At 38.1% G+C, this 22,318-nt stretch overlaps 8 protein-coding genes and 1 non-coding gene across 9 annotated transcripts; 5 read left to right on the top strand and 4 right to left on the bottom strand.

Moving 5' to 3' along the window:
- The first annotated feature begins 116 nt into the window (after positions 1 to 116).
- Positions 117 to 200, top strand: NCAS0Jtrna5L. The gene has a single exon. It is a non-coding gene; the product is annotated as a tRNA-Leu (tRNA).
- A 396-nt stretch (positions 201 to 596) lies between these two features.
- NCAS0J01740 (aldo/keto reductase) lies at positions 597 to 1,634 on the top strand (the record flags this gene model as incomplete). Its single annotated transcript, XM_003678443.1, has 1 exon — positions 597 to 1,634. One exon carries the CDS (start codon positions 597 to 599, stop codon positions 1,632 to 1,634), a length of 1,038 nt encoding a protein of 345 aa, XP_003678491.1.
- Positions 1,635 to 1,771: 137 nt separating this feature from the next.
- Positions 1,772 to 6,058, bottom strand: NCAS0J01730 (RNA helicase; the record flags this gene model as incomplete). The annotated part of the gene is made up of 1 exon (XM_003678442.1): positions 1,772 to 6,058. The coding sequence occupies one exon, from the start codon at positions 6,056 to 6,058 to the stop codon at positions 1,772 to 1,774; it is 4,287 nt and encodes a 1,428-aa protein (XP_003678490.1).
- Positions 6,059 to 6,242: 184 nt separating this feature from the next.
- On the top strand, positions 6,243 to 7,463 carry CDC73 (Cdc73p; the record flags this gene model as incomplete). The annotated part of the gene is made up of 1 exon (XM_003678441.1): positions 6,243 to 7,463. One exon carries the CDS (start codon positions 6,243 to 6,245, stop codon positions 7,461 to 7,463), a length of 1,221 nt encoding a protein of 406 aa, XP_003678489.1.
- Positions 7,464 to 7,543: 80 nt separating this feature from the next.
- On the bottom strand, positions 7,544 to 9,205 carry VPS36 (ESCRT-II subunit protein VPS36; the record flags this gene model as incomplete). Its single annotated transcript, XM_003678440.1, has 1 exon — positions 7,544 to 9,205. One exon carries the CDS (start codon positions 9,203 to 9,205, stop codon positions 7,544 to 7,546), a length of 1,662 nt encoding a protein of 553 aa, XP_003678488.1.
- A 587-nt stretch (positions 9,206 to 9,792) lies between these two features.
- On the top strand, positions 9,793 to 10,602 carry PUN1 (Pun1p; the record flags this gene model as incomplete). The annotated part of the gene is made up of 1 exon (XM_003678439.1): positions 9,793 to 10,602. The coding sequence occupies one exon, from the start codon at positions 9,793 to 9,795 to the stop codon at positions 10,600 to 10,602; it is 810 nt and encodes a 269-aa protein (XP_003678487.1).
- Positions 10,603 to 10,820: 218 nt separating this feature from the next.
- Positions 10,821 to 12,893, bottom strand: INA1 (Ina1p; the record flags this gene model as incomplete). Its single annotated transcript, XM_003678438.1, has 1 exon — positions 10,821 to 12,893. One exon carries the CDS (start codon positions 12,891 to 12,893, stop codon positions 10,821 to 10,823), a length of 2,073 nt encoding a protein of 690 aa, XP_003678486.1.
- A 2,181-nt stretch (positions 12,894 to 15,074) lies between these two features.
- On the top strand, positions 15,075 to 21,212 carry FAS1 (tetrafunctional fatty acid synthase subunit FAS1; the record flags this gene model as incomplete). The annotated part of the gene is made up of 1 exon (XM_003678437.1): positions 15,075 to 21,212. The coding sequence occupies one exon, from the start codon at positions 15,075 to 15,077 to the stop codon at positions 21,210 to 21,212; it is 6,138 nt and encodes a 2,045-aa protein (XP_003678485.1).
- A 264-nt stretch (positions 21,213 to 21,476) lies between these two features.
- Positions 21,477 to 22,265, bottom strand: CTR3 (high-affinity Cu transporter CTR3; the record flags this gene model as incomplete). The annotated part of the gene is made up of 1 exon (XM_003678436.1): positions 21,477 to 22,265. One exon carries the CDS (start codon positions 22,263 to 22,265, stop codon positions 21,477 to 21,479), a length of 789 nt encoding a protein of 262 aa, XP_003678484.1.
- Between the last annotated feature and the right edge of the window lie 53 nt (positions 22,266 to 22,318).

Raw genomic sequence — 22,318 nt, 5'->3', positions numbered from 1 at the left:
TATCTAATATTCATACGCTTATGTAACGGCTAATCAATACAAATGTTTATCGAAGACTAAGCACGTGATAGTATTAGACGCACGTTTGAAATGGTTATTGAAGACATTTTAAAATTGGAGGGTTGGCCGAGTGGTCTAAGGCGGCAGACTTAAGATCTGTTGGACGGTTGTCCGCGCGAGTTCGAACCTCGCATCCTTCATTATTTTTTATCCTTTCTAGCAGATTTGAATCTCTTGTACCACTTTTTCATGGTTACATATTTCCCACCCGGTACACATTTGTGACTATGTCCCACAATGTCCCTAATCATTCTGTTATCTTCAAACATGGCTGTCCACGTGGGCTTGGCACTAACTATTGTGTTCAACGGCCGAAATTTAGGGAGTTTTTTTCGGCCGAGGTATTCTCGGCCGAAATTTAATAATTAATAAATGTCTTGGCCTTAGAACTTGCATTACATATGATTCTCAGCTTTCAAACAAACATATATAAGAGCTCGATATTTTAGTGATAGCATCTGTATGGTATGTTGTTTTTGTTACGGTATAAACTAAAAGCTTCAATTATTTTACAAAAAAGCATTTTCGAATAAAATATGCCAGAGTTAGTTCAACAAGTGCCATTCGGTAGCACTGGTATGAAAGTTTCGCCAATTATTGTTGGTTGCATGTCATATGGTTCCAAATCTTGGCAACCGTGGGTTGAAGACAACAAGGAAAAGGTTTTCGCTCTTTTGAAACATTGTTATGATGTTGGATTGCGTACTTTTGACACCGCCGATGTATATAATAATGGACAAAGTGAGGTGTTATTGGGTGAGTTCTTGAAAAAATACAATATTAGAAGGGAAACTGTCGTTATTTTAACAAAGATTTACTTTGATAGTGATGATTCAATGGAAGTGGGAAGTAATTTTGCCTCGATTAATGAATCTACAAAATTGGATTTGGTTAATCAGAGAGGATTATCTCGTAAACATATTATTCAAGGTGTTAAAAATTCTGTGAGAAGATTAGGAACATATATTGATGTTTTACAAATACATAGACTGGATGATAATGTTCCAATGAAGAGCATCATGAAAAGTTTGAACGATGTTGTTCTTTCCGGAGATGTCAGATATATTGGTGCTTCTTCTATGTTAGCAACTGAGTTTGCTGATTTACAAGCCATTGCTGATAAGCATGATTGGTTCCAATTTGTTAATTGGCAATCTCAATACAATTTGTTGTACAGGGAGGATGAACGTGAAGTTATCCCATATGCCAAACGACACAATATTGCAGTGACACCATGGTCACCAAATGCTAGGGGTTTGTTGGCCAAACCTGCCAATGTAACTTCTGAAAGAAAAAACTTTGATCCACGTTTAGCATCAATTTCTGATGACGATAAAGAAATTATTGGACGTGTTGAAAAAATTGCTAAAGATAAGGATATTAGTATGGCAATGGTTTCCACTGCATGGGTTTTAAGTAAGAGGTTCTTGCCAATCGTAGGTATGAGTAAAATGGAAAGAATTGACGAAGCTGTAAAAGCCATTAAAGTCACTCTTACCCAGGAAGAGATAAAATACTTGGAAGAAGCATATAAACCCAAGCCACTGGAAACATTGGTCAAATTACGTGATTAGGATGATAATATATTGTGAAGAACAGACCTGGATTCCGAATTCGAGGAACTAGATCAATTTTTGGCATTGGTTTATATTACCAATTAAATTCTATAACGAAATATTAGTACAAAAAAAAATCTATAAATTATTTCTCTTCATTCAATTTTGATTATCTTCTCCACTAAGTCGAGAACAACAGCCGCGTGCTTTTCATCTTCCTCCGATGGAGAATTGGTATACTGTGGATTTTCAAGTACTTGCTTGATTGACATGTCCAATAACGTTCTCAACTCTTTAATGAGAACACCATTTTTACACCATGTCCTTATAGGTAACCAATTATCCACCACAATACCTGGTGAGTGAATCTCTCCATCAACATCGTAACTAATTGGCCCACCAAATAATAGCAATGATAAGGTGGATGTTGGTGTCACATCTCTCAAATACAGTTTGGTTGTCATGTGTGAAGTATTAAACATGATAAATGGGAACCTTAATATTGGCGCACTAGTAAATTCTTTCAATACTGGTTGATCATAGTCGGTCAACAATTTTGCATCTTCATCATTAACAATATTAGAAGTAAATAGAACCGATGACGGATGGATAAAAGATCTTGTGGCCGGCAATGGTAGTGAAACTGAATCAACTTTATGTTGTTTATCTTTCAGTTCATGCTTTAATGCATACAATTTATCTTGGTATTCTTCGCTTCTAATCCAATACTTGATTAATTTTGCCTCTGGATCCTTTTCAATGGCACCAGAACTAGTGGCAAGATATTTTGGATCTGGTAATTCAACACGTGCGACATTTGGGTAAAAGGAACCAGTAATTATACTTGTAAGGATCTCCAACTTGTCCTTATTTCTGTTCAAATGGGCAGATTTTCCTTCTCTGTAGTGCATTGGTAAGAACCCTAGATCCTTTAAATACGAAGTGTACTGGGTTCTTGCGGATAATATTTCAGATACCTTGCTATAAGATAAAAGATGCTCTTTCATGAATTTGTTTCGCATCTGCTTATCTTCAACGTTCAGGTATTGGCTTATAACCTCTACTACAGCTAGCAGGTCACCTCTATTGTCATATTTTGATAATATACTCTTGACCTTATCTCTATTTTCCAACCCACCGATAAAAGGAAGTGAACCTACACTTAGAATGGATACGATTAAGATACCAATATCACAGCAACCAAATATTATACTGTAAATCAACAACTTCCCGTGTTTGCTATCCATGACAGGCATCAAACTAATGAATTTACCTAGTTCTGTTAAGGAGTTATCGAAATCATTTAATAGGCCCACCGTAGTCAACATTCGTTCAGCCTTTGTTAAAGCATCTAATGGAGGCGGATCCAAACCGGTCGCAAGGAACTTTTTGACATTTTTAATTCCCATAGCTTTAACAGATAAGTATAACGATTCTAATGCAACACGTTTTATTTCTGGGGCAGGCATGTTGACCATATCTTCTTCATATAGTTTCCTTGAGAATAGCTTAAAAGATAGACCTTTACGTACTCTCCCTGCACGCCCTCTACGTTGTTTTGATTCTGCTTTCGAGATAAATGATTCTATCAACTTTGTAGTGTTCTCTTTAGGATTATAATACATTGTCTTTGCACGTCCAGTATCTATGGTAGCTACACAATCATCGATGGTTATAGATGTTTCAGCGATATTCGTAGATATTACAATTTTTCTTTTAGAGCCATATCTTCTGAAGACTCGCTTTTGATCCTCTGGTGTTAATGCGGAATGAAGTGGTAGGACAACAAATTTATCACTAGAATCATTTCTACTCACCATTTCACAGCATCTATTAATCTCAGCTACACCTGGCAAAAATACAATGACGGAACCATCATTATTTTCTTGGGTCAAACGACGGTCGACATGATTTACTAAATCGACCAACAGATCATAATTTATTCTACCAGATCTGAAAAATTTGGAGTCGGCGCCAGGTCTTAAATATCCATCTTGTTCCTCCTCTTCATCTGAGTCATATGAATTGTACTTCTCTCTTTTAATTTTAAAATCTAGGGTCTTCAAAATATCCTCTAAAAAGTAATCCTTAATGGGGAACGTACGACCTTCGATATGACAAGTTCCAAGTTTAGGGAAAAAGCTTTTAAACAGTTCAACATTGACAGTAGCACTCATAAGAACAATTTTCAAACCAGGAATTTTACCTAACATATTTTTTAATAAGGTGACCACTAAATCAGTATCGATCGATCTTTCGTGAACTTCATCAATGACTACAATGGAATTGTTAAGTAGCGTCCTATCAGTTTGTAAAACACGGACAAGGACACCTGTTGTCATAAATTTAATTCTGGTGGTAGGCTTTGTCTTATTAACACCTCTGATAACATACCCAACCTCCTCACCACATGGACTGCATCGTTCATCTGAAACACGTTCAGCTAACCCAATAGCTGAAATTCTTCTGGGTTGGGTACAGATAATTTTTGTTTTATCAAAATCGTGCATATCACCTTGGAGATAATCTAACAAGAATTGGACTACTTGAGTAGATTTACCAGAACCTGTTTCACCAGTGATTAGTACAGCATCATTCTTTTTTACTAGATCAACAATGATTTTTTGCTTTTGCCAAGCTGGAAGTGCCTCTCTAATTTTGATCATATGTTTAAGTTCTTTGGATTGTAACCTTGCATTGTATTGCTCCTTTAAGGTTTCTAATCCCTCGGGTGTTGCCATATATTTCCCATGACGAGATTTTGAATTTTTCGATATTCTCTTGTTCGATAAGGATGTTGTTGAACTGCTATTGGAATTTAAAGCTGAATATGAAAGCTCAGTGTCTGAAAGTAAAGGGCCTGGGTTTTCAATAATGGTTTCTAAATTATCCTGCAGCCATTCATAGATACTAAAGACTAGCATTTCACCTAATAAGCTTGATTCCTCTATATACTTCAGTAATTTGAAAAGAATTTGTATCTTGATGTAGTTTGGTAACTTATAATTTTTGTCAAAGGTAGAAATAATTATTCCTGGTAAAGAATGTGGGTAATTTGGTGTTCGATAAACTTTCAATTTCAGTTTAAGCTCTTCAAAAAGCATAATAGTATATGATGAATCTGGTTTTACAACTTCAACCTTATCTTCGTATATGCTTTGTAAACTTTCCAACTCTTGTCTCCAGCATTCAAGGGATTCAGAATCATCTTTTGTAGTATTGAGATGGGTGGATCTGATTTGAGGGTAAATATCTTCAGTAAGAATACCAGCAGCAATGTTTTCATCCATATTAGCCTTTTGCAACGCCAGCAGTGCCTCGTCGCTGGATACTCCACTTTCGATCAATCTATCGATCATCATTCTAGTTTGTAAAGGAAGGGTTGCAATCTCCACTTTGTTTCTAGTATCTTCCAATCTCTTGTGGAAGAAGGGAGGCAAGTCATCTTCTGGTAAATTGAAAAGCAGAAATGATAAAGGATCTTTATAATTCATTGCCTCTTCTACATGTGCATGTCTAAATTTCAAATCTTGCAGCTTTTGTTTCAGGCCAATTCTATCTGCATCATTGTTAGTGGTAGCCAATTTAAGACGTTTGTCGTTCCAATTAATATGTAGTTTGATGGAAGACTCTATAAGTTGTCTTGAAGATTCATCTAAATTGACAAATGTTGCATGGTCCCATACTTTTCTGGGGAACCTAACTAGAGAACGATGTGGCTTCGAATGGTGCTTGTTATTATGCATTGATCTATCATGAGAACGTGGACTATGTTGCTTATTGGTTGAAGTATTGGCTGAAATTACTACTGGAGCCTTGTACTCCTTTTCAGCCTGTTGCTGCTTTGCTTCACGTTCTTTATCTCTCTGTTGTCTGTTCTTTCTATCCTCCAACAAAGTCTTGAAAGGGTCCACATCAAACAACCACTCAGCCCTCTTGGGTTCCTCTTTCAATAATTTCTTTCTATAGTCATCTAACGCATACCAGACATTCTTATGGTTAGGAGGTAACATCATATGCATATTTGTGTTATAGGCCACACGATATAGGGCTACTGTAGCACCCATATGTCTAGCTTCCATAGTAGTCTCTTGTGGAACCACACATCCACTTCCGGGTTTCCCTTTCTCAAAAGTAGGATCGCTCAATTTGACAGTAAGTATTTCTTTAGTTTTCGGATCTACATAAGACAGGATTGCGATGGCAATGAACCCATCGGGGCCCATCTTTTTCATATCGTAGTCCACTTTACCCCACTTCCTCTTCTGACATAGCTCATGCAACAAAGTGTGTGGTAATTTACCAGTCCAACTGGATGAATTGGTGACCAATTTCCTATTTGACTGCTGCTGTTTTTTCCTCTCTTCCCTAGCTAATTGGGCCTCCTCCTTTGCTGTTGGTGTCGGCGTAGCAGCCTTCTTTGGTTTATTCTTCTTTGCCATAATCAGATGATTATCCTTTAGTAGCGATAATGTGAGCTTTGGGGACCTATTGAAAGGTTATTCCCTAGTTGAATATGTGCGATGAATTCATTGAAAAGTTTCATTTTGCATTGTTTTCATTACCCCGAAACTCAGGAATTTTCCACTTCAGAATTTATCATGGAAGACAAATAGCTTTACGCTAATGCTAATGTTATTTTCTCGATACAAGACAACAGTAATTGAATATATTCCTCGGTGGTCAATAGGGGAAGTGAATAGGATGACGGACTCTATACTATTACAAATTAGAACATATCTAAAAGATGGTGGAGAACTAAAGTTAAAAGATGCCCAGGGGACGGACACGGAAGATATAACTGAAGCCAAGACGGTCTCACTCAAGGATAGCGTGGAATTCTCACTTGATGAACCTACAGAATTTACCATTTCTGATGCGAAAGTAGATTTAAGGGTTATTGTCCATTGTTGGATACACAAGGACTCCAGTGCTGCTGATTACTTAGCAGATTGTGAAAAGAGACAATTGACTAACGTTTCCTTCTTGCAAAGAACCGATTTAATTAATTGGTTATCTGGTGCCTCAGATACCTCTCAATATATACTTGGTGAAGGGGAGACCACTTCTACAACAGGGGATAAGCAGGCAACGGGTGGTAATGATCATGCAAATGCCGGAGCCACTATGGCAGATGACCCTGAATTGGCAAAGATTGTTTCACATGAAAGATCATTTCTTGATCATAACAGTTCGCTTCGTGGTTCTAAGCCAATTGAGTTTGGATATCTGATTAAGGATGCTGAATTGAAGTTGGTTCAGTCAATTAAGAGTTCTTTAAAAGGGAAAGGTTCTGGGAAGTCATCCTCATCAGGAACGCATGGAATCAATAAGAATGGTTCAGGGAGACCTGGATCTGTGGCTATCAAGGATCCTATTATTCTAATCCCATCAGCTGCCTCATCGATATTTACCATAAATAACATCAAGAAATTCTTACAGGATTCTGAATATGTTCATCCACAACAAATATCTATTTCACAACAGAATGATCTGGTCACTGTGGAGAAAAAGTTTGATCGTTTGACTAAACCGGTTAGATTTATTGTGGTGAATAATACAAGAATGTTTACTAAACCGGAGTATTGGGATAGGGTGGTTGCAGTTTTCACAACGGGACATACGTGGCAATTTAATACGTACCAATGGAATACGCCACAGGAACTATTTCAACATTGTAAGGGGTACTACTTCCACTTCGATGGTGACAGTGTACCACATCATGTTCAACAATGGAATGTGGAGAAAGTGGAATTAGATAAAAATAAGAGGTTTAAAGATGTGGAAGTGGCACGTTATTTCTGGAATAGTTTAGAGAAGGAATTGATAGTAAGGGGCTTCCGCTGACCTAATGTAATAATAATATTAATAACAGTAATATATATTTATCTATAGTCTATATTAAAAACGATAAAGAAAAAAAAAGATTAAACTTTCCAATACGTGTTCATGTAATAATAAATTCCAGAAATTTGTTCATCAATTAGCAAATCTCCCTCATCGACACAATTTTGTAGTATTTCCATAATGACACCAATAGTCCAGTTATTGGTTTCCATTTTGTTGTTGTTTGCGGTTTTCGTTGAAGGTGTATTAATTAAATTGGTCAAATTCAATAAATCTGACCCTGGATTTTGATCAATGGTAGACAATATTTGGCTCTTGACAAAGTTGAAGGAATCTTTAGTCGACAAACATAGCACTCTATTATTGATTCTTGTCAATTTTAAATTATTCAATCCTAGTTTTTCAAATCTCTGACATGCTTCCTTCATTTCCAAAGGTGATATTAAACCGGTACCAATCCTCATTGATTTGTTATATATTGCGTAAAAATCCACCAAAGTAACCATAATATGGATGTTTTCATTCTGAGTGGTTGTGGTGGTCTCATTAAATTCAGACATGGCGAAGTCGTAAATTTCTCTTGCAATTTCATCCAAGAATAATTCTTTATTATAGAATTTCTCCCTGTCAATAATTAATGCAGGTTTTTTCGCAATCCTGTGGGAAGAAGAGTTTGTTTGCTGTTGTGAATTTTTGGTTGAACGATATAGTCTTTCAATGTTATTCGCCAGTGAAATTAGACTATTCAAGTCTGATAGAGCGTTATTGAAAAGAATATCGTTATTTAACAATTGATTTTCTCTAGATCTTTCCAACGACGTAATACCAATTTTCTTTAAATTGGTTTGCAAGAGAGGTAGATTAGCATTAACGTCGACACCATTGATAGACTTGACGTTTTGATTAAAGATTTTATTATTCTTTGCATTAAATATTTGTAAAGTTTTTTCTGTAGCTTGAGTGAAGAGGACCCCATCTGATTTTCTAAAACTTACCTGAACAAATTCAACACTAGGAGGCATGGAGGAAGATGAAGATTGATCTTTTTCTAGGATCAAGTTAATCCTTGAATCCTTGAACGATTCATTGGATCTGTTATGTCGTATATTTGCATTTGGCAATCTTGTCCCACAAATTTCGCAATTTCTTATCTGCGAATGATTGACAAATGTGCAAGCCGGACAAACATTTTTTTCCTTATTATTCTTGTCATCTTTTGATTTTTTGTTGGTTGTGCTGGTAATATTTCTTGAAATGTTTAGTGACGATTTGATCATGTTGAAATCAGGGGATACACCACAATTGATACAGACGGGAGGCACTTTTGATAAATCTTGATCAGATTCATTCGTTACCATGCAAATGGGGCAAATCCATGTAGTTACTTCGTCCACCAATGCGGTCAAAGAAGCTTGGTTCTTGTCCTTTTTGGCGTCTTTCTTTTGTTGCTCCTGTTGCTTCAGGAAGACGATCATCTTGGCAGATTTTTTCAAGAAACTAGACGAGTAGTCAATGGATTTGATATCATCCAATTCCAAAGCCAATGAGTTTTGCGTTGGCTTAGCATCGTCGATGTAGATGATCCGTTGAGACGTAAGGAACACCCTACCAGATTGTCTGTTCACGATCTTTAGCTTACCGTGGTAGAGACCCACGGAATGATCCATCAGGATATCCTTTTCATTCTCCCTCAAGATGGGTTGACCTGACTCGGTACATTCTATAAACTTCCAACATTCCATGACGAATTGTTGTTCCCTGTGCCATCATTGTTAGTTAAACACAACATCAGGTACTAAAAATGGCAGTCGGGATTTTCAAGATTGTTTAAAGACAAGGCACGACCCTGCTTGATGGATTGATGGATGGATAGACAGGTACATCTCGCTACTATAATTAATCAAAAGTATGAACAGTCTCTTACGATTAAAAGCAGTGATGGCTTGTACGTAAGTCCACGAAGCACGTAGGTGACTGGGGACCAGCCGAGAATGCTGTCTGTCCTGAGACAAGCCTTCGCAATAAACGCAACACGTTTTCCTAATGAACTGGTGCGCGATTTTCTCGCGCAGTGAGTGTTTCACCAGCCTTCTTCTCTCTGCTATTGTTGCCATTTCATCCTCTTGGATATCCTTCTGTCAAATGCCTCTCTTGGCTCTAATTCCTCGAGGCGTTGATATTCTTGATCTGTCTTCTCCGCCTTCTTAATTTAGCAACCTCTGGGCCCTGACAGCACAGCATCCATTCATATATATATATAGACATACTCTCTAGCCTGCTCTGCCTCTTGCCTCCTCTTAAACCATCACCGAACATCCACCGCTCCAATATGTCCAACTTCTTTAAACTATTCTTCACAGCACTGCTGTCATTCTCGGCGCTCATACTAGCCATTGTCGCCTGTGCAGGGTCCACCAAGAACTATCACCCTCTAAATGACATCTTCATCGCACAATTAGATCTCACAGGTCTGCAATTGAGCAGCATTCTGCCCTCCTCAGTCGCATCTAGCGCAATCTCATCCGTCACATCCGCAGTACCATCGTACATAAACTTGGGTCTATGGTCCTACTGCACACTAGATTCCTCTAAGAAAGTGGTCTCATGCACATCACCTAAGGGAATCCAGAAATTCAACCTAAACTCACTCATATACGATAACATAGAAGATAATCAAGTCTTATCCCTCTTAGACTCCATCTCCTCCCTCGTGCTCCCCTCCAACCTACAGGACAAGATGACATACTACAATGACCTCGTCAAATGTATGTTCATCACTATCCTCATCGGTATCGTCGTCACCTTCTTGAACCTCGTCGTCAATTTGATCCGTTGGGTCCTCCATTTGAGACTTTTGAACTGGATAGGTATCTTCTTCTCCTTGATAGGGTTCCTATCATTGCTGATCAGTGTCGGTACAGGAATGGGGACTTACATTTACATATCACATTTGTTGAAAGATGATTACGATCAATATGGGATCTCTTTGAGCTTGGGGAGAAACTATCTGGGGATACTTTGGGGTAGTGTCGCTGCTGCATTGTTGAACTTGTTGCTATGGCAAACAGTGAGGTACGATTACGGCAGAACTAAATACGTGTATGCTACTAATCCAATCGATGAGAAACCCTTATTGTGAGTCAACCCTGCATCGCATACCATACCATACCATACATTTGCTCATTACTTTAATTTAAGTCTATATGTTATATATTTACAATGGAAAAAATAAAATATTATTAGGTAAATTGTTCTATTATTATTATGATTGATTGATTTATTGTACAGAATATGTTGTCGTTGTTGTTGTTTTTGTTAAATGGAATGTAGATGCGTGGGTAAGATGAACTAGTTGACTTATTCTTTGTCAGAGATCTTTTCAACGCCACCGAACACTTTTTGTTCACTGACCTTGGATGAAACACTGCCACTATCACCACCAACCATTTCCACTTCACCATGTTCGGCAGCTTCTTCTTCGTTAATGACAACACCAACACTCTTTCTAACGTTCCAGGCTTGCCACATCAAGATCAACATAGTGATGAAGGCTAAGGTGAACCCGGTCCACATCAACCCGTAGAATGCACTACCTGCAGCACAAGTAACACCGTAATTATCCTTCTTAGTACCAGACTTAATGACACCAACCATACCACTGAAGATGGAGGAACCTAGCCCACTGAATAGAGCCACCCACATGGATAAGAAAACAACAAGTAACCAGATCTTCAAGACGAGGACATTCTTGAAACAAACCCATAGAAGCAAGCACAAAAGGAAGAAGGAACCAATGATGGCCAGTAGGAACATGGCTAGGGAGGCCTTCACTGCTGGAACGTACATGTGTTCCTTGTCTTGTAAGGAACCATCCAACATTAAGTCGTTTGGTCCGATCTTTAGGGCATCCATGTATGGTTTGAAGTCAGATTGTTCAATGGCATCGTAGATGATTTGTCTAAAGTCCAAGTTTTGCACAGTGGTACGAGGAGTACAGGACATAATTTCATTTTCCAAATTGGCATGACATAATCTGAAGATACCTAGACGGAACTTGACTGGGACATGCAAGTATTCCAATAGGGATGGAGTCAAATCACGTAATTGACCGTCTGTAATTTCAGTGACACTGGCTGCATTCTTTAAGATTTTGATCAAAGGTAAGAAAGTAGCTGCGTTAGTCTTTGCCCAAGCGGTAATGTTCAATAGGGAGCTGAAAGTGACAGCTGGGTCTTTGGAGGCATTTAATAGAGTGAACAAGTATGGGATGTATTGAACAGTGTCCATATTGGATGGTAAACCGGCGTTCAACTTGGCAATAGTTTCAACTGTTTCAGTACTGTTTTCACTAGCGGATAAGATAGTATCCAAAGAGACTAATTGAGCAGTGGCGGAACTTGCATCAGCGGCAGTAGCCAAACTTTCCACTGAGGAAAGAACAACGGTCTTGTTTTGAGAATAACCGACAATGGTTGACAATGAAGTTAGAGCAACTTTAGCAGACGCGGAAGTAGTAATATTATCAGCGATCATTTCCGTCAAGGATTGGTAAGTAGTGTTTGCTGAAGTGGATGCATTGAATAAGTTGGCAACGGCGGTCAAACTTGATTGGTATGGAGATGGGACCAAAGATTGCAAACCGGTGAAGACAGTGTTCAAATCCTCATTGGAATCAATGGCTTTTTCAATCTGTTGGAATAAAGTACTTTCCAAAGAAGCTGGAATGGTAGCGTTCATTAAATCGACTAATGAGGCAAAAGTCATAGTAATGTTATTGGAACTGGAGAATAAACCGAATGCTGGGAGCAATTGAGCCTTTTCTGCCATAGTCATGTTATTCAAAGTGATTAAAGCTTCAGTGGTACCAGTGGCGTTTGTCGAATCAGCTAATAAGGAGAAAACGGTATTTTGTAAATCAGCCATACTGGAAGAATTGGAAGTAGAGTTAGAACCTAGCATGGAATCCATTAAAGTACCGAAACCAGCGATTGTTTCAGTGACGTTCTTGGAACCAGCTAATAATGAGTTAATTTCATCCATTTCCTCGTTGGTAGAATTAGTACTAGTTAGCGCCAATGGAGATAATGAAATAATGGAATCCACGGTAGCGGTAGAGTTTTGAGCATTAGACATCAAGTTCAATAATGGGGCCAATGCAGGAGTTTCAGAAATTTGTTTCAAAGCGCCAAAAATATCATCTAGAGTGGAATTTGGGGCAGTTAAAGCAGATCCCAAGATAGTCAAGATCCCACCGACTTGTGGAACGACTTTAGTGACATTAATCTTGGAAATATCAGCAACACCTAGGTAAATGTTTGTTATTGGTTTATAATCGGAACTGGAACCGGCAGTAGCGATAATAACGAATATGAAAGTGCAGAATGTGAATAAACTACACAGTAGAAGTATTAGATTATTTTTCATCAACATCTTCTAAGAATTGTTAGTTTTTCTTGTGGAATATTTAATTTTTTACTTTGTAAGAGATGGAATAATCCCACCATGAGGTATTACAAGTGGATTATGAAATTGTTGCTTATATATAATCTGTTGTTTATTATTTGGGAGGGATCAAAAATGCAATTGTTGAGATTTGATCGACATTATTTGTGCAACGTTTCCTTTGGCCCTTGTGTAAGAAAATATTTTTTGCAGTCGCCATATACAGGATCGAAGAGGAACACAAGACGAGAGAGCTCATCTCGTTGAAACCATTGCGACAGACGAGGTCCTCCCGAAATGACGACCACGAAGAAGTGATCGTAGCTTGAAAAAAATGTTGAGCGAAGGAAAAACTTTTCCACGTCAGCGCATGTACCTTGGCATACTGAGAACAATGTGCCAAGAAACCAAGGGAGCGGCAAGATCCATACGAGCAAAACAATTTGTACGGTTGTTGACCAGGTTTCAGACGATCTTTCGTATAGTTTGGGGGAAGGGTTTCCGCGCAGCATTCTGTGGACCCAGTATTTTCAAGCACCAAGAAAATATGCGGCTGCCTCGAGCGGGCCTACACGCCTCTGCAAGTGGTTCTGAGGCTGCTTGAAGGAACCCGGCTGTTTTCCCGAATAGGAGATTGTTGATCCTCGAGGTCCCAGGGCCCGTTCTTAGCCGCGCGCGGATTCTCTGCCGCTCTTTTTTTGTTGAACTTTTCAACAAGGTGACGAATTTTTCTGTGCATTTCTGGTTGCTTCTTAAACGAGGCAGTCGCAAATTTACCCCGTCTGAATCCAGAGGGAATTTCCCTAAAGCAAGTGCAAAGACTTTGATTTTAGCAGCCAGACGGTCATCCCTTACTTGCAATTGTCTAATGGATCCCTTTCTTCAAAAGCAACCAACAGAACCCTTCGCATCCCGCCCCTCTCCCCAGCTTTGTGCGTGGACTTTCTATTTAAATTTAAAAATAATTTTGTCCGTACGTACTTATGTATTCAGGGATAGCGGAGGCTCTCCATGGGGGTATTTAAGTTTGTCGGGCATTCTTGTTCGAAGATACAGTTTATCCTTTTACCAAAGATGAATCTTAGCTAAAAATTCCTGTGTAAATGATTACCACATCTGGAAGTCCGCGATGATTTTTGAGCGCTTCCTTGAAGGGAGCATGACAGATTTGTCAAGTAACACCATATGGGTTAGGCCAGAACATATATTATTTAAAGTAGCAGCAACAATTGCAATTAAATTGTTTTGCTGTTACCCGCAAATGCGTCACCACAATTCACAAGCGATCTAAGAATATTAATCTCTTGCTTTTACGTAAGGATTCCCGAATCTTGGTTTTTCAAGTGGTAAGTAACATATAGTCGTTATAGTCAACATGAATAAAAGCCAGTCATTTCTTCCCAACCTTGAAGAAAGATAACGGCCAATGGCAGTGCTCATTTCACTCATTATCCTTCAACAATTACACATTACGTTGTTGCCATAGTCCGGTTGAACAACAAGCCAGAAGAAAAAGAAAGCATGCCAGGGTCTTCTTTTTAGGGGCAAAAAGCCAAGATTAGTGTCAATTGATGGGTCCCTTATTACCGTTAAATCGTCCAGATCACGTGGTTCTACGGTTATGTTATGCGGTGTATGGGTTGCCGGTGTTTTGGTTTCCTCCGGGTGACAGCTAATGGTTACCCGGCCACGGCTGCTTATCTGTCTGAGCATGTGAAAAATTAATGGTTTTTTGTTGTTGTTGAATGTGAATTTTTCAGTGGAATCGCTACCAGTGGCGAAGTTGCCTCGCTGTTGGAAAAATACTATCACATTCTATTGACCATCGAGATATATACAACAGCTGTTTCCACACAACAAACATACTTCGTTGTACGTACGTATCTGTCCTGTCCTGTCCTTTCGTTTCCCGACTCCAACTAGTACGACAACAAAGCTCAATTCCGTTCTTATATATAAAAACGTAATTGTGCCCAAATTGACTGTTCCCAACTCTACATCACTTCCGTAAGATCCATTCATTCATTCATTGCATTGCATTGAGTTTTTACGTAAGATACCGAACTTTTGATATTCTTTCTACCATACCATTGTTCAATTTATTGCAGTATAGATTATCTGTTCTAAATCAATCAATTACACATTCATTCATTTATTCAGTCAATTAAGATGAGCACTTCCATAAGGCCATTAATCATATCACATGGTTCCATCGAACATGCTCTACCGGTCCCAACAGCTTCCTATTTTGCTGCTTCTCAATTGCAAGAACAATTTCTCAAGACGTTGCCCGAACCAACTGAAGGTTTCGCTTCCGATGATGAACCTTCCTCTTCTGCTGAATTACTCGGTAAATTTTTAGGTTATGTATCCACTTTAATAGATCCTAAAGTTAACGGTCAATTTGATGAAGTCATAAAGGTATCTTTGACCGAATTCGATAATAGTTACCTTCAACAAGGTAATGTTAACGATATTCATACTTTAGCAGCAACTCTTTTACAAGACCAGGATAAATTCCCAACAACTTTACCAAAAGTTAAAGAATTAATCAAGAATTATATAACAGCAAGAACCGTCGCAAATAACCCATTTGCCAAGAATTCAAATTCTGCCTTATTCAATTCTCAAAATAATCCGGAAATAGTCGCCATCTTTGGTGGTCAAGGTAACACAGATGATTATTTCGAAGAATTGAGAGAATTGTATCAAACTTATCACGTCATCACTGCTGATTTAATTAAATTCGCTGCTGATACACTAAATGAATTAATTAAATCAACTTCAGATGCCGGTAAGGTCTTCACTCAAGGTTTCAACGTCATTGAATGGTTAAGACATCCATCAAGAACCCCAGATACGGATTATTTATTGTCAATTCCAATCTCATGTCCTCTGATTGGTGTCATTCAATTGGCTCACTACGCAATTACCGCTAGATTATTAGGTTTCACTCCAGGTGAGTTGAGATCTCATTTGAAAGGTGCTACCGGTCATTCACAAGGTCTAGCTACCGCTGTAGCCATCGCCGAAGCGGATTCTTGGGATTCATTCTACGTTTCCATGAAGAAGGCAATCTCAGTGCTTTTCTTCATCGGGGTCCGTTGTCATCTTGCCTACCCAAATACTTCATTACCACCATCTATAGTGGAAGACTCCGTGGAAAATAATGAAGGTGTCCCATCTCCAATGTTAACAATCTCCAACTTGACACAGAAACAAGTGCAAACATTTGTTGACGAAACCAACTCTCATTTACCACAGGAAAAGCATATAGTCATCTCCTTAGTGAACGGTGCAAGAAACTTGGTCGTTTCTGGTCCTCCACAATCATTATACGGGTTGAATTTGGCTCTAAGAAAGGAAAAGGCTCCATCCGGATTGGATCAATCAAGAATCCCATACAGTGAAAGAAAATTGAAATTTTCAAACAGATTCTTACCTGTAGCATCTCCCTTCCATTCTCATTTATTAATTCCAGCCACTAAATTCATTATTCAAGATTTACAAAACGAAAAAGTGGAATTCAATGAAACTGATTTGAAGATCCCCGTCTATGACACTTTCGATGGTAAGAATTTGAAAGATCACAAGAGTTCCATCGCTGAAAGAATCGTGGATTGTATCATTAGATTACCTGTCAATTGGGAATTGACTACCAGGTTTTCAGCCACTCATATCTTAGATTTTGGTCCAGGTGGTGTCTCAGGTCTTGGTGTCTTGACTCATCGTAATAAGGACGGTACTGGTGTTCGTGTTATTGTCGCTGGTACTTTGGATATTAACCCAGATGATGACTACGGTTTCAAGCAAGAATTATTCGAAAACAATTTGAAGACAAACCCAGATTGGTTGAAGGAATATCATCCTAAATTGATCAAGAATAAGACTGGTAAAATCTTTGTCGATACCAAATTTTCTAAATTGTTAGGTAGAGCTCCTCTATTAGTTCCAGGTATGACTCCAACTACTGTGTCTCCAGATTTTGTTGCTGCCACTATTAATGCTGGTTATCAAATTGAATTAGCTGGTGGTGGTTATTTCTCCGCACAAGGTATGACTGATGCTATCGACTCTGTCATTTCTCAAATCAAGAAGGGTTACAGTTTATCTCTAAATTTAATCTATGTTAACCCATTCATGTTACAATGGTGTATCCCATTGATAAAGGAATTAAGAGCAAAGGGTTATCCAATTCAAGGTATGACTATCGGTGCTGGTGTTCCTTCTTTGGATGTCGCTACCGAATACATTGAAACTTTGGGTCTAACACATTTAGGGTTGAAGCCAGGTTCTATCGATGCTATCTCTCAAGTTATTACCATTGCTAAAGCTCATCCAAATTTCCCAATTGTCTTACAATGGACTGGTGGTAGAGGTGGTGGTCATCATTCCTTTGAAGATTTCCATACCCCAATGCTACAAATGTATTCCAAGATTAGAAGACAATCTAATATTATCTTAATTGCTGGTTCAGGGTTCGGATCTGCTGACGATACTTATCCATATTTGACAGGTGAATGGTCAACTAATTTCAACTATCCACCAATGCCATTCGATGGGTTCTTATTTGGTTCAAGAGTTATGACTGCTAAGGAAGCTAAGACTTCTCCAGCTGCTAAGAAAGCCATTGTTGAAGCTAAGGGTGTCCCAGATAAAGAATGGGAACAAACTTATAAGAAACCTACTGGTGGTGTCTTAACTGTTCGTTCGGAAATGGGTGAACCAATCCATAAACTGGCCACACGTTGTGTTATCTTCTGGAAAGAGTTAGATGAAACTATTTTTAATCTACCAAAAAACAAATTACAACCAACTTTGGACGCTAAGAAGGATTACATTATTTCTAAATTGAATGCTGACACTCATAAACCATGGTTTGCTACTGTTAACGGTGAAGTTCGCGACATCACTATGATGACCTATCAAGAAGTTGCTGAAAGACTAGCTGAATTGATGATTATCAAACGTACTAATACTTGGATTGACCCAACTTGGAAGACTTTCACAGGAAATTTCCTACGTCGTGTTGAAGAACGTTTTACCAAGAGTAAGACTGTTTCTGTTATTCAATCTTACTCCATGTTAGATGACGCTACTAAGGCCCTTGATACTGTTTTCACTACCTATCCAGAAGCTAAAGTTCAATATATGAATGCCCAAGATGTTGATTATTTCTTAAGTTTATGTCAAAATCCAGCTCAAAAGCCTGTCCCATTTGTTCCTGTCTTAGATCAAAGATTTGAATTTTTCTTTAAGAAGGATTCTTTGTGGCAATCTGAAAGATTAGAAGCTGTTGTTGATGAAGATGTTCAAAGAACTTGTATTTTGAATGGCCCAGTTGCTGCTCAATTCACTCATGTTGTTGATGAACCAATTAAATCAATTTTAGACGGTGTTCATGAAGGTCATATTTCTAAATTATTGAAGACTTATTACAATGGTGATGAAACAAAAATCCCTGTAACTGAATACTTTGGTGGTGAAGATCTTGAATCTGATGATGTCGCTACTAATGAACAAACTGTTTCTTACACCGCTGACACTACTACTGATGAAGATGCTTGGTTCAAGTTGCTTGCTGGATCCAAGAAAAGTTGGAGATCTGCATTTTTCTCAACCAAGAGAGTTGTTCAAGATTCTCTTTACGTCGACAATCCAGTGAGAAATGTCTTCAAGCCATGTGAGAATATGACAGTTGTAATCTCTCATCCAAATGATTCTCAAAATACTGTTGTGACACTTTCTGAACCAGTTCAAGGTGAAATTAAGGAAACTTGTGTTTTGAAATTAAGCAAAGAAAATGTCATTGAAATGAGTTTAATCGAAAACAGAACCATGGATGGAAATCCAGTTGCTTTACCACTATTCTATAACTATCAACCTGAAGATGGTTTTGCACCAATTTCTGAAGTGATGACTGGCCGTAACCAACGTATCAAGGAAATGTACTGGAAATTATGGATCGATGAACCATTCAACTTGGATTTCGACCCAAGAAAGGTTATTAAGGGATCTGATTTCACCATAACTGCTAAGAGTATCTCAGAATTTACTCATGCCATCGGTAACAATTGTGAAGATTTCGTTCCTAGATCTGGTAGAACCTTACTAGCTCCAATGGATTTCGCCATTGTCGTTGGTTGGAGGGCAATCATCAAGGCTATCTTCCCAGATACTGTCGATGGTGATCTATTGAAATTAGTCCACATGTCCAACGGTTATCAAATGATTCCAGGTGCTTCACCACTTAAGGAAAATGATGTTATTTCAACATTCGCAATCATTAAGTCAGTTGTCAATCAACCTACCGGGAAGATTGTCGAAGTTGTTGGTACTTTATCTAGAGATGGTAAACCTGTCATGGATGTGACCTCTTCTTTCTTCTACAGAGGTACTTACACCGATTTTGAAAACACTTTCCAAAAGACAGTCGAACCAATTTACGAAATGCACATTAAGTCTCCAAAGGACATTGCTGTTCTACGTTCAAAGGAATGGTTCCAGTTAGATGATGAAGATATTGATTTGATGAATAAGACATTAAGATTCGAAATAGAAACTGAAGTTACATTTAAAAATGCTACCGTCTTCTCCTCTGTTAAATGTAATGGTCCTATCAAGATGGAATTACCAACTAAGGAACATGTCGAGATTGGTATTGTTGACTATGAAGCTGGTGAATCTTATGGTAATCCTGTTGTGGATTACTTGAAGAGAAATGGTTCCACTTTGGAAGAAAAGGTTAATTTGGAAAATGCAATTCCAATTGCTGTTCTCGATTCTCAAAGTCCAAGTACTAATGAACCTTATGGTAGAGTTTCCGGCGATTTGAATCCAATTCACGTCTCTCGTCACTTTGCCAGCTATGCTAACCTTCCAGGTACTATTACTCACGGTATGTACTCATCTGCTGTTGTTCGTGGTTTGATTGAAAACTGGGCTGCTGACAGTGTCTCTTCCAGAGTTCGTGGCTATGATTGTCAATTTGTGAACATGGTTCTTCCTAACACTCCTTTGAAGACATCTATCCAACATATTGGTATGATCAATGGTCGTAAGTTAGTCAAGTTTGAAACTAAAAATGATGAAGACGTCCTTGTATTAACTGGTGAAGCTGAAATTGAACAACCAGTCTCCACTTATGTTTTCACTGGTCAAGGTGCTCAAGAACAAGGTATGGGTATGGACTTATACAAGAGTTCTGCTATTGCCAAGGATGTCTGGGATAGAGCTGATATTCATTTCAAGCATACTTATGGTTTCTCAATTCTTGATATTGTGAAGAATAATCCAACTGAATTAACCATCTACTTTGGTGGTGAAAAGGGTAGAAAGATCAAGGCAAACTATACTCAAATGGTTTTCGAAACTATTGTTGATGGTGTTGTCAAGACTGAAAAGATTTTCAAGGGTATCGATGAACATACCAATTCCTATACATTTAGATCTCCAACAGGTTTATTATCTGCCACACAATTTACTCAACCTGCATTAACTTTAATGGAAAAGGCAGCTTTTGAAGATTTGAAAGCTAAGGGTCTAATCCAAGCTGATGCTGCGTTTGCTGGTCATTCCCTAGGTGAGTATGCTGCCTTAGCCTCTCTAGCTGATATTATGTCCATTGAATCATTGGTTGAAGTTGTCTTCTACAGAGGTATGACAATGCAAGTTGCCGTTCCAAGAGATGACCATGGTAGATCTAACTATGGTATGATTGCTGTTAACCCTGGTAGAGTTGCTCCAACTTTTACACAAGAAGCTTTACAATTTGTTGTTGAAAAGGTTGCTAAGAGAACCGAATGGTTATTAGAAATTGTTAATTATAACGTTGAGAATCAACAATATGTTGCTGCTGGTGATTTGAGAGCTTTAGATACATTATCCAATGTCTTGAATTTCATTAAATTGCAAAAGATTGATATTGTCAAGCTACAAGAAACAATGTCTTTGGAAAAAGTGGAATCACATTTGTTTGAAATAATTGATGAAATTGCTAAGACAGCTGAGGCTAAACCACAACCAATTGAATTGGAAAGAGGTTTTGCTTGTATTCCATTACGTGGTATCTCAGTTCCATTCCATTCCTCATACTTAAGAAACGGTGTCAAGCCCTTCGAAACTTTCTTGAAAAAGAATATCATTAAGGAGAATGTTAAGGTGGATAGATTGGTTGGTAAGTATATTCCAAACTTGACTGCCAAACCATTTGCTGTCACTAAAGAATATTTCCAAGAAGTCTATGATTTAACTGGATCTGAACGTATTAAGAAAATATTGGACAATTGGGAAAAATATGAAAATTAAATGATGGGATTGAAATGATCAATAGAACAACACGGGACGAAAGTTGACAGTTTAAGATAGACCAGGATATATACGATACTTTATTCTGTTACATGTAAATTATAAAAATTTAATAATAATAATATATGTCAATTAAAATAACTAATGAACTCTAGTATGTTTATTGAGATAAGTAGAGGAATATTTTTTCATTTATATACAGCAAATATATCTAGAATTAAGTATTTTATTCAAATTTCTAGCAAAGTGGTTTCTTTGATATTTTTAAAGACAGCACTTTCTGTCTCCACTTTCATTATCATGTGCAACCTTTGCACCGTTAGTTAAGCTCGAACCACCATATGAGCCAAGAGGCTCATAGTTAAACAAGAATCTACCAACTAGAGCTCCAATTATACAACTGATAATAATATAACCATTGTAGTACATGAAGAGCAACATAATAATGTAAGAAAGCCCCCATTGTAATACAAAGAGGCCGACTCTAGATACATGATCAGCAAATGTTGGATAAATGACTTTATCTTCAACGAAAGAATGGTAACTTGTGTCAGAAGTATAAGCATCTTCTACCTCATTCATACCTAATTGGCCGACTCTGGTAAAATTAAAATACCATTTATGTGAGAAAGTATTTCCAAGGGCCACCAATAAAGTTCTCCACTCAGATTCATTTGCCAAAGATGTAACTTTCTCCATTGGCAGTTCAACAGATTCACCATCTTCAGTAATCTCTCCACTTGGATTTAGTTTAACGACTTGTTGGGCCCATTTCTGTAAACTATGTCTCTTTACCAATTCAATGTCTAATTGTCTAGAGATTCTATTCAACCATTGAGCAATTACAACCAACATGAAGCAACCGATGCATGAACCAGCAAATTTTCCCTTTGTATCATTTTTCCAGCTTCTAGCAATGAAACAGGTATCGATAGTGTACCAATTCCAAAGCATTGATATCTTACATGCCCTTTTTGCAGCACTAGCTGTAGCGTGGCCCATGCTGGATGAATTGCCAGCCATGCTCATACTTGAACTACCTCCCATATCCATATTGTCTGATATTATATGTATGTATCTATATTTGGTGGGATCTAAACGGAATC

This window comes from Naumovozyma castellii, chromosome 10 (assembly GCF_000237345.1).
Source record: "Naumovozyma castellii chromosome 10, complete genome".
NCBI classification, from domain to species: Eukaryota; Fungi; Ascomycota; class Saccharomycetes; order Saccharomycetales; family Saccharomycetaceae; genus Naumovozyma; species Naumovozyma castellii.
The sequence above is the reverse complement of the archived record's forward strand: the minus strand, read 5'-3'. Positions and strand labels throughout refer to the sequence as shown.